The sequence below is a fragment of the Emys orbicularis genome, chromosome 6 (assembly GCF_028017835.1).
Source record: "Emys orbicularis isolate rEmyOrb1 chromosome 6, rEmyOrb1.hap1, whole genome shotgun sequence".
NCBI classification, from domain to species: domain Eukaryota; kingdom Metazoa; phylum Chordata; order Testudines; family Emydidae; genus Emys; species Emys orbicularis.
Genome location: NC_088688.1, coordinates 121481800 through 121494266, shown reverse-complemented (window position 1 = coordinate 121494266; position 12467 = coordinate 121481800). Strand labels below are relative to the sequence as shown.

The 12467-nt window shown below is 43.1% G+C and overlaps 1 protein-coding gene across 1 annotated transcript in view; it reads left to right on the top strand.

The window, feature by feature from the left end:
• The window catches only part of LOC135879897 (paralemmin-1-like), a 104298-nt gene extending 92288 nt beyond the window's left edge, over positions 1–12010 (top strand). The window contains exons 6-7 of the mRNA XM_065405927.1: positions 5918–6019; positions 11265–12010. Coding sequence (XP_065261999.1) covers positions 5918–6019; positions 11265–12010 — 848 coding nt within the window. The remainder of the gene's footprint in view (positions 1–5917; positions 6020–11264) is intronic.
• The last annotated feature ends 457 nt before the right edge of the window (positions 12011–12467 follow it).

Sequence of the window (12467 nt, the reverse complement as noted above, 5' to 3'; positions counted from 1 at the left end):
TAAGAGTAAGAGGCAGATCAGACATTCCTGAGGCCATCCTAACGTATGTCAGGCTTCATCTTGCCTACAGGTGTCCAAAAGGAATTCTACCTGCAGGGCAGGATACGTCTTTGCCAGTTAGGAGACTTTGGCTTGGTCTACACTTACCCCCCAATTCGAACTAAGGTACGCAACTTCAGCTACGTGAATAACGTAGCTGAAGTTCGAAGTACCTTAGTTCGAACTTACCTCGGTCCACACGCGGCAGGCAGGCTCCCCGTCGACTCCACGGTACTCCTCTCGTCTAGCTGGAGTACCGCAGTCGACGGCGATCACTTCCTGGTTCGACTTATCGCGTCCAGACAAGACGCGATAAGTCGAACCCAGAACTTCGATTCCCAGCCGCCGAACTAGCGGCTGGGTGTAGACATACCCTAAATTATACAGTTGTTATTGTTTGGCCTTGCTCTGAAGCATCTGGAATTGGCCACTGCCGGAGGAGGGACTCCAGAATAGAGACGAATCCAGCAAGGCAAATGTTTTGTTCCTAGGGTGAATGCTGCTGATTGTGACTGGCACTGTGCAAGCTGGGACAGGGCCCTCTGCACCCCTTCTCACTCCACCCATCCGCCACATGTACCTGTGCAGGGCCAGCCACAACCAGACATTTAGCCCAGATATTTCTAACATGGGTTCTTACCGTTAATCATCTACATCCATAGGTGGGCACCTATATACCAGGTGACCTGATTTTCTGCTTTCTGGTACCGAAGTCAATGACCGTTGCAAGTGCTCAGCACCTTTGAAAACCTGGCTACTTATATTTTGGGGCCAGATAGTCAAAGGGATTTAGGCACAAAGGTGCAGATAGTTTTCAAAAGCACCTAAGTGAGTTAGGTACCCAGCTCTGCTTAATTTAAATGGGTGCTAGGCACTTAGGTACCAAATTGTATTTACAAAAGTGTCTCTCTGCACCTTTGCGTGCCTAAATGCCTTTGTAAAACTGATACTAAGTGTCTCAGTGTAGGCAACCCCAGTTATAAAATGGTGGCCGGGGTATTTTCCGGGGTTATCATAGCACCCTCACTAGTGGCGCTTCTCGAGGATCCAAAAGTGACTTCCCCTTTCATTAAAGTTTACCTGCATCTTGAGGCTAACTTTCCTCCCAAGTTAGCAAGAAGCAGGATTTCACAGAGGTTGACAGGAACGTCCAAATCCAATGCAAACTAAAACTAAGCTTTTATAATATAAATAGATAATCAGAGCAAAAATACAGCTGATGAGACATGTGCCTACCATCATCATAACCACTTCACTTGTATGTTATATTGCTGCCCCTCGCCCTTCATCTGTTCCTTGTCCTTAAATTATAAACTCTTCAGGGCAAGGACCAGGGCTTTCTATACATGATATCACGAATGAACCGTTAAGCCTCTTGTGTTCTGCTTTCCCAGAGAAAGTACATGTTGCAAGCCCACCACATGGATGATTGGGGGGCATTGTTTGACCAAAGATCAGTGTTTGGCAAAAAATTAATAATCTTTTTTCTTTCTGCCGTCTGAACTGGAGACAAGTTAGTAAGCATAAACTATAGCTGATCTCAGTAGGAAGAAACGGGTAGGTAGCCAATAGGGAGCTGTCTCGTTATGTAAATTTTTAAACATCTTTCAGAGGAAATAGAAAGAGCTGAATCACTGCAGACCAACCATATCTCTGACCATCACCGCTACCAGATCCCTCAGAGGAAAGTGCAAGGAAACCTGTGATGGACAATGAAGGAATAACCTGCAAAAGCACAGAGCCGAGTGCACCATCTAGCACTCATGACCCTCATGTCAATTGCTGACACTCCCTGAAGGACCTGGAGTCATAGAGGGACCACCAGATCATCTAGTCTGATCTCCTGTACAGCACAGGCCACCAACACCCACACTAAGGCCACCCGAAATCAGACAAAAGCATTACAGCCCTGAGGAGACACAACTATTATGTGCCACGGGCCACAACAAGAGGGGCTGAAGTGCTCCAATGCTTAAGGCCCATGAACTGGCAGGACGTTGATTAAGTGAGATATGCCCAGAGGATCCAGGCAAGTGCCCCATGCTGTAGAGTCCATAAACCAGAGAATAAATTGCTCGGTGCTCATGTTTTTTTCTATCTGAGACACTGGCTGTTGAGCATCTTCCTTTTCATTCAAACATCAGAAAAGTGACTATATAAAAATGACTCATGGATCCAAGAGAAGTCAGGTTGAATTGGAAGATGGAAAAAGACATCTTTTTTATTTCTAAATGACCATTTTTGAACTCTAAGTCAATGAGGCAAATAAACAGCACTCCCACGTTGTCACGTCCCACAGCGTAACTGCACTTTGACTGACTGCTTCAGATCACCCGGTGAGAGGACGCCGAATGGAAATGACTAGGCTGGGGACAGCAGGCCTGTCACATGCTGACTCTTACATTGTCATACTACAGCCAGCTTGCAGCATATCAGTGCCCTGGCGGCACATCACAGACAAAGAGCTGACAAGCCTTTCATTTAAACATGGCATGAGATGTGCTACAAAAAGTATCCGCTATCACTGCACAATGCTGCAATGGACATTGGAGAGACAGTATAGAGCTGGGCTGTATGTATACTGTGTTTCCATCACTCTCGATTAGGCTAGGATTACAGAGAGCAATTACTAAGTATAAACCACGTTCAGATCTGGTGTGACTCCTTGGATTGGGGGCTGCTGGAAGCGGCGGCCAGTCCGTCCCTCGGCCCATGCCACTTCCCGCAGCCCCCATTGACCAGGAGCAGCGAACCGCGGCCAGTGGGAGCCACGATCGGCCGGACCTGCAGACGGGGCAGGTAAACAAACCAGCCCGGCCCACCAGGGGCTTTCCCTACACAAGTGGCGACCCCAGTTTGAGAAACACTGCCCTAGAGAGATTTACTATCGGAGAAGGAATTGCAACGCAGATGTCCTGGTTCCCAGTTTTCTGTTCCAACTAGACCCTCCATAGTCTGGTTGAACAACTATTTATTGGATTTCCATTGCTTCCAGAACAATCTGCTTCATGTTCCGGCACGTAGGAAAGAGCCAGCCATTCTGCATGTGGAAAACGGATTTCAGAAACTTGCTGATGCAGATTCCCAGAATAACTGCGCAAAGGAATGGTACCCGTGTCTCACCAAAGGCAAGAAACCTTGTAAAAGAGAGAGCAGCTGTTACTGTCCATTGCTCAGTGAGCTGTGTCCTAAATAATTGTTTCTCTCAGGCCTTATTGCAGCAAAACAAAAAAGCTTTCAGACGGCACTATGCATTTAAAACAAAAAGCCCAGTTCCGGAGGCTTACGTTTGCCCACTGAGGTGTGAAATAAAGAATATTTCCCAAACCCAGCTCTTGCTTTCAAAGGCACTTGGTACAAATCGCATATATGTGTTTCCATGAGGAATGTGGGTTCTGTAGTGGTGACAGATGCTGGATTGGCAGCGTTAGATAATACCTTTCTCCATTTACACCCACAACGGATACAGCATGAGCAGTGGCAATGGAAGTTTCCTCACTCAATTAAGGTGCCGCAGCCGAGAGCTGGAGGAAGACTTCTAGGCTGTCACCTCCGTAATACTCGCCCAAGATTATAATTCACCACTTCTGCAGCTTTACTGATGGTACCAGTGATGGAGGCTCTAGTGTAGACCAGGCTGAGGCCCTTTTACCACCATGTCCTGACTTTCCTAGCACAGACACCGCTTCAGAGATCAGAGCGTAAATCAGCCTTCAGACCCCTTTTCTGCTTCACTTTTTTACTGAGACTACCAACAACTGTGATGGTGGGTTTTGTGAGGTGCACGTTTCCTCACAAAGAAATAGATGAAGCAGCCACCAAATGAATTCTTAAGCCTGATTTCTCCCCCTCCTGCATGGGTCCACACACAGACAGACACTGCACAGACCTTCCCATCTCTTCTGTTTACAAGCTGTGGGAGAGACCAAAGCAGGCAGATTTTTTTTCCCCTCCAGTATTTATTGTTTTAACAAGACTAGTATACACCAGACTTAGAAGAAACAACATCATTTATATTTTTTAACCCCAAGGACTGGAAGATTTGTGTTTTGAGAGAACAGAGAATACAGAATCTCTTATTTACCATAAAATTTGGTGAATATCAGAATTTTGCTAAAACCTATCAGGGTGGCAGAGAAAATTGCCTTGACTTGCTCCTGAGCTTCTCTCAGAAGGATGATCCAGTGATTAGGATGATAGTCTGGGGCTCGGTAGACCTGGGTTCATTTCCCTGCTCTGACACAGTCTTCCTGTCTGACCATGACCAAGTCACTTAGTCTCACGCTGTCTCATTGCCTCAGCTATAAAATGGGGATAGTATCACTTTCCTAGCTCCCAAAGGTGCTATGAGTATAAATACATTAAAGACTGTGAGGCACTCAGATATTACTTCAAGGAAGGGCTATTTAAGTACCTCAGATAGATAGAACTTGTCACCAGAGAAGGTGGAAAGTTCCACAATGTACAGACCAAAGTGGACCATTCTGATTGAAATAAACCAGGATCAAGAAGTTATCATGAAATATATAATGCCAAACATCTTGCAGTACAAAGTGAGATTGAAAATCAGGGACCCCAGGAAACAGTCTCTATATGTCACATTTCAGTGGTGGGGGTGGGTAAATGTACCATGCCTTAGATAAACTTTATTTTTTTATCAGAGGCTATGAGGGAGGCACATTTCTGACTGGAGATAGCAATAAAGACATCGTTCTCTGTCTCTGTAATTGAGATCCATGGGGGCCTCACTCCAGGATGGCTATACATATTGTTCCCTGGGGGACTAGGAATCACTAGACTATAGGATTTCAGGGGATCAATGCAGCAGTCGGCAGAGTGAGGCAAACAGCTGTGCCTGGAAATATGGAGTCGATTTAACAAACCACAGGAAATACACCTTGTGACCATAATTCAGTGTTGCTTCAGGAATCAAAATATGGTCTTTCTTCTTCTGCCTAGCATGCAAACATCTTGAATAATTACTTTGTCTTGTGTGCTTAAACCCAGAAACAAGTTCCTAGAGCAGGAGACTGAGAGCTTCTGACTCTGCCATTGGCTGCTAGCATGACCTTGGGCAAGTCACTTAACCTATCTGTTTGTAATTTAGGACTCTGTAAGTATTTCCCTTAGTCTACCTCCCAGCAGCACTGTTGTGAGGCTTAGTCAATATTTGTTGACCACTTTCAAGTCCCATTTCAACAAGATACTGAAGCATGTGCCCAACTGTAAGCATGTGAGTAGTTCTACTAAAGTTAATGCTTAAAGTTAGGCTCTTGTTGACTCAGGGCCAGAGGGCTTTGGATGAAATGTGGCACTGTGGAACTGCAAGGTATTATATTCCCACCGAATGTCAAGTAAGCATGGGATCAACCAGCATGGAGACAGTATTTCCCTTACAGGTTAAACTTCAGCCAAATTCCAGCTCACCAACCTATAAAACACAAAACTAATATGACTGATATAAAGGAGCTGGTCTGTCATGCCATTTTATCACCCAGTTACCTCCAGAGTTTTTAAACCTCATTTTATCTGAGTATTTCTCTATAAAACATCCTTTATTCTACCCATTACACGGGGTTCATTCTTTTGTTGAGGTCACTGACCTGATAAAATCCAGAAGCGCCTGACAAATAGTTTGATGTGTGCAATTGACACAAAGTTTGAGTCATCTGGATATGTTCCCTCCTACCTCAGCTAGTCTACTGAACACCAATCACATGACAGTGACTTTGCACTTTGTTTACTTTGATCCAATCATCCAGTACAAAGCTCTGATGTCTATTGTTTGGGTTGATAAGTTAACACTCTGCTGTCTAAGCAATGAAGCCACTGGGGCTCATAACATTATCTAACTGTATTTTCTGTTCTCTGACACCAGATGCAGTAAATTACATTTACTCCCAGATCCCTGAACTCCCAACCCTCTATTCACGAACAGCAGAGCCAGTTCCTGGGTGGGACGGACCAAGCAGGGTAACTGGTAAGTCTCAAGGAGATCTGTATTCTATTAGCCAATCCAGTAGACACAAACTTCTGTTTATATATATTAACCTTAATGGGACTGGTGCCCAGATATAGTTTAAGTGCCACATGATTTGTATTCTGTGAACAAGTCAAGGCTCTTTGAACAGCAGTGAGCAATTTCAAAGTCATTTATTTATATTACATACTTTGTGAGTCCTAAAAAGTAGCATTGTACACTTGGCAGATTTCTTTTTAATGGAAGCATTCAGCTTGATTCTCTCTCCATCTGTGCTGATGTAAATGTATGGAATCTAGGCCATGATAATAGCACCTTTCCTGCACCCACACAACTTCCATTGAGATGAATGAGACACACACACACACACCAATATGTGCATAAAACCTTACAGAACAGAAAGGAGCTGTTTATTTCAGCACAATGCTTAACTCTTTCGGGGGCAAAAAAAGGTGTTACATGCCTTTGTGTTTTAGGCTGGGGCTACAGAATTTCAGCCTCAATGCGTTTCTAAACTGGAGCAATTTATGAGCAAGATCCTAGCTGTTGATTTTACTTATCTTTTCAATATTGTTCTATTCAAAACCATATGCTCCATGCATTAATGCCAACATGCAGCTCGATACGTCACTGCCATCACAGAGTAGCAATAACGAAAGATGGTACATTGGCATTCCAATTATTTCATGCAGCAAGAGAGTGTATCGATTTGAGGTGCGATCCACAAATGGGGGACCCTTCATTTGGTTGAGCTCCTCTTTGCAGGGCACCCAGAAAGCGCATCCCAGTGCTAAATCTGACCCGCCTTAGACAGAGATTGATACACCCCATTTGCCTGTGTGTTTCTAGCTGCATTGTGTCAAAAACACGAAAAGAATAGTCTCTCCTTGTGTATTTCTTTGATGACTGGAGTCCATGCACTGCAACAGCTTAAAGGACAGGGCAAGCAGCACACACAGTCAAGATTATTTAACATAAGCTTTGTTTTATTACATGTTTAAAGATTGTTGAGAACATCTTTTTAAAATGTAACAGACTTGATAGCTCTGTTTTTAAAGACCATTTAACAGGCAGAAGCAGTACTCCTTAACAGGTACTCTGGGATGTTATTCTTATGAAATACTAAATCAGGTTACATTGTAATTAAACTTGTACAGAACGTGTACTAACAGTAATGCAGGCTCTCGTCTTCAAGTACTGTTGTACTTTCAATGCTTCACTATCAACCAATTTCCAACCGTATTAATAAGTTGTGCTTTTTGCTGTTTGATAAGAACTGCAAAGACAAAAATTAATCACATGGTTTATTTTTCAACAACTTTTGGAAGTATTATACTAGATTCCCATTTCATCTGCAAGTAGATTAACAAAAGCAAAGGTTAGCAAAGTTCTCTCGTTCTGCTTTTCCCATGGTAATACATTTCAGCTAGGGTCTGCTTATAAAGGGTCCAATTGTGGAATATTTGCTTATATCAATGTGCATTTACTCACAGGAGTAGTTTTAATCAAGTCATTGGCACTACTTCTGTGAGTAAGAGCTAACTAATGTAAGAGTCCCAGGTGCGACATTCTGAAATCAATTTGAAGGGAATAAACGAATATGTAACAATGACAATAAGCTCCCAAATCAGTGCCTTAATACTTAAAGATATAACCACATCTGTTAATTTCTAACACAGATGAGCAGTGAGAAAACAGTTCCTTCCTTCCAACTAGTGTTTTAAATGGTCATTGATGACAATCTTCCAAGTGTTCTGAATTCTTTTGAAACTCTGACCCTAAATGCCTAGGAGATCATTATACATCAAGAGTTGACATCTGGACAAAGAGATGCATCTTGCAACTCTTTCTAAATGTGGACAAGTCGGTACTTACTTGTATTTCTGGAGATCTTATTCCAAAAGTGTGGAGCCGCTGAGTCCTGCAAGGTCAGATATAGATGCCGGCACCAGTCCTCAAGCCTTCCATAGGTGCAACTCCCATTGACTTCAATTGGGTGTTCCACACATGGAGGGCTTGGAAAATCACAGCCCTGTTCTGCATTAAACAATCTGAACTGCCTCACAGCTGAAACAGACACACCATTTGAAAATGACAGCAACTTTTACATGACTGAGCGCTGAAGTGTTTGCCCACGAGGAGCCTGAGTGTTTCAGAGTGGTCAGGTGACTTGCTCGATATCAAAAATCAAGTCAGGGCAGAACCAGTACTGGAACCCTGAGGTTCTGACTCCCAGCCCCAGGCCCTAGCCCCTAGATGACACTTCCTCCCAGAAATCCCAGCCAAAAACAAGCAAGCTCCTGCACAGTAATAATGGGGTTCTTCTTCTCTTGTTTAATCATCTTCATGTCTCTGTAACTTGGATTTAAGGTTCAAATAAGAAGTACTAGATGAGACTTTAGAAACACGAGTCTCAGAGATCCCAAAATGGGGACAAACCAAACAACAGAAACATGCTACTTGTCATGTATTATCCCTAATGATACACACGGAGACACTAAAACCAATCAGCCAATTAAATAGCAACAAAGAATACAAACCAAGGTTCTGCTTTAAATGCTCCGAGCTAACTTCAGCCCAGCCCTCTGCTGTACTTGTACACAAGCGCAGGAAGCTGTCGTAGGGGCCTCTTATTCCACACATCCAGTCACGGCACAAGCAGCAGGGCATGATCCCTTCATAACACTGGACAGAGCACTGAATGATATGGCAGATTAAAGTGATGGCCCGTGACTTGGGGAGCTCATAAACCCACTCCAGTCTGCAAACGTGTGTTGCCCTCAGGAGCAAGGGTTGGCGAGCAAATGAATAGGACCACACTGCACTCCTCCTGCTTGGAGAAGCAGTGAAGGACACTTCACAGCATCTCTCCTTGGCATGCACTCTAATCTAGCAATTCATAAGGGCACCGGCCGGGTAGATACAGGCAGTCATGCTTTTTCCTGTCAATAAGCTATAGGAATTCCTGTTTCAGATAGTTGTCTTGCTTACCTGCTGGGCACTGGACAGAAAGGTGAATTTGGAAGACAGCAGGCTGGTGAGCCACTAACTGCCTCACTCAAGGGGTCCCATGTAGGAGGACCAAGAACTAGCAGCCCTCCTCCGCCCTTAAACTCAGCTCTTGTCTTTGTGAGCAAAAGCATGGGGGAACTGAAGAAGAGGGCGGGAGAAAACTGACCAAGCACTGAGGTGTAAATCAATAAATACATACAAGCAAATAAAACGGGACTGTCCCACTTTATAAAGTCAGTAGGGTTATAGAAAACCTTCACTGTGGCTGCTCAGAATTTTGCTGGCTGTAATCTCAGATGCATGGTGCATAGCTCCAAGTGTCTTTAAAGCGTTTAACGCAGTAGTGGATTTCTCTAGATATGCAAAGATAAGTCTATTAAGTTTATTTATGCAATAAAGTATTTAACTTGGCTGCACCCAACCAAAAGAGTGAGAACTGTGTTTTTCTCCGACAATTATTATATGCTCCCTATGCTTATGACAGAGTTTGGCCCTAGGAATCTACACATAAGCTTGATAATATGGTGAGGGAGTAGGGAGAATTGAAACCACGCTCAGGTAATTTTTATGTTACCACTATTTTCAAGAAAAATGTATATGGATTGTATTGAATATCCGTCCTAGAAAATGCAGCACTGCTAATGGACAGTGTAACAATTTACATGGGGTTGGGTTTTTTTGTGTTCACCAATAAGTGACGGTCTCCCCTAGTAAGAGAAATCCTCATAATTTTGTTGTGGTCCATTGAATTGGAATTTTCATGAGACAGCGTAGTAAGTTTCACAACAGCTGGCGACAACTCCCATCATGGCAACTGCAATTAATTGTGTGTTTGTACCTTTTAAGGAGACAAAATGTTTTCATCTTCATATAAGGAGCACTTAAATAGACAGCAACAGAGGGTCCTGTGGCACCTTTAAGACTAACAGAAGTATTGGGAGCATAAGCTTTCGTGGGTAAGAACCTCACTTCTTCAGATGTCTTGCATCTGAAGAAGTGAGGTTCTTACCCACGAAAGCTTATGCTCCCAATACTTCTGTTAGTCTTAAAGGTGCCACAGGACCCTCTGTTGCTTTTTACAGATTCAGACTAACACGGCTACCCCTCTGATACTTAAATAGACAGTTCTGTTCAGACAAGCTGAGAGACCTTTACAATTGTACCTTGAAAACTGAGCTCTAGAGTTTGCACCACGACCTTAGAATGAGGGATATAGTTGTGTGTGAGCTGCCTGTCTACCCCACTGTGTGGTGATCACAATGCTCTTGTTGTTACTGCACCTTTCTTAACTCTTTCATGCCGGGGAATGTTTTCCTTGTTAGTCTGGAATTCATGTGTGTCTATTACCCTTTGTTTGGTCCAGTTTTGAAATCAAGTTCACCCCTATACTGTCTCCCCTTTGAAAACAATGTTTAGGAATCCATAAAAAGAATCAGCTTGGGTACTTCTGTGCTTTTTTTTTTATATGTACTTTTCATTACAATCAAAATGTTAAAAACACACCTAACTTCCTTAAGTTACTTACTGATCCAATGGACAGAGGACTGGACAGGAAGCCAGGAAAGCTGAGTTCTGTTCTTAGTTCTGCCATTGACCTGCGGTGTGAGCTGGGCATGTCATTTATGTGATCTGTGCCTCATCTGTGTAGCGGGGGATAATGATAACTACCAAGCTTTGTAAAGTGCTTTGAGAGCTATGGATGAAAGGCATACATAGGAGTAAGTATTCAATAATAAAACAAGCTGTCAGGGGCATTTTATTCCTTCCCAAACAAAATTTTCTAACAGCTGTTTATGGGCTGGATGGTAGGAGGGGGAGCACTTCAGGAGCTTTGAGATCAATTCTTCTTGGAACTTGAGGCAAGCACAAAGATGAAAGGCTGTGGTAGACCTGCATGTTGTCATCTCATTTTGTCAAAAGTACACCATGAGCCCACTTAACCTAAATGATCTTCACGCTTCTAATTGACCAGAACCCCTTTCTGCACAGATTTAGTTGGAAGAGTATCTCTAGTTTACAGCAGGAGTGCCTCGCATCCCATTACATAAAGTACTGTATTGTAATAACCAGCTCTGTTCGCAGTATGCACCTCACTTCTAACGTAGAATGCTTGGCTCTTTAGAAATAGCTTCATAGGAAATGGGCACAGTAGTTTTCTCTGTCTGTTTGGCAATTAACCATTCACTGGCTTTTTTTGTTGTAACATGCACTTCCTCTCTTGTTTTCATTCAAGCTTTGTACGCCATGGAAATTAATGTGGAGAAAGACAAACAGACCGGAGAGACCAAGATTCTCTCTGCATCACCTATTGGCCCAGAGGGGACCCATCAAAGAAGATTCAAAGTCTATGATGATGGTACCAAGGTAGTCTATGAGGTTCACTCTGGAAGCACAGTGGTAGAAAATGGAGTACATAAATTAAGCTCAAAGGATGTAGATGAACTTATACAGAAAGCTGGACAATCAAGTGTAAGAGGAGGGTATGAAATGACTGTGTCAGCCAGGAATGTGATAGCAGATGGAAACCTTAGCCATGTGAAGGAACAAATGCTCTTCAAAGAGGCAAAATTAGAAATGGTACATAAACCTAGCAAGGGGAATTCTGGGAATCCTCAACACCAAGCAAAAATCTCTGGAGATGAAGTCCCAGAGGCCAGCATGGATCAACCAGTGACAATGATTTTTATGGGTTACCAAAACATTGATGATGAAGAGGAGACAAAAAAAGTGCTGGGCTATGATGAAACTATCAAGGCAGAACTGGTCCTCATCGATGAAGATGATGAGAAGTCCTTGCGTGAGAAGACCGTGACTGACGTATCCACCATGGATGGAAATGCAGCCGAACTGGTCTCCGGAAGGCCTCTGTCTGACACAACAGAGCCCTCCTCTCCAGAGGGGAAAGAAGAAAGTCTGCCCATGGAACCAGTCCCAGGTACACAAAAGAAAAAGCGATGTCAATGCTGTATTATCATGTGACCACTTCTTCCTTCCCTGTTCTGAGCAGCACCTGCTCCATCACTTCCTTAGACCTCACTGTACTTCTAACTGCAATACTGTGAACTGGAAGTGAATGCCTCCATTGCCTTGCAGATGGGTTGCTTTGATTTCTAGTTCTTCAGGAAGATGCACACACGAATATTATTTTCCCACCAAACATACTGTTTGTTTTTTAGTTTTTAGAGTGAGAGAGAAATGGGAAAGTGAACAAACGCTTTCATATTTATTTGATTTTATATAAATATATATATAAAGAAAACACTTTTTATATTTTACTTTATATATCTGGCAGGATTGATCAGATTCCCAGTGTTTTGTGGGAGTCTGAATTTCACAGTAGCCAGGTATGAGAGCCTTAAAAAAATCATATTTTAACATTATTTTATAGATTTTGTGGGGTGGAGGGAGCATAGATCATTTTATCATTTTAATTTGC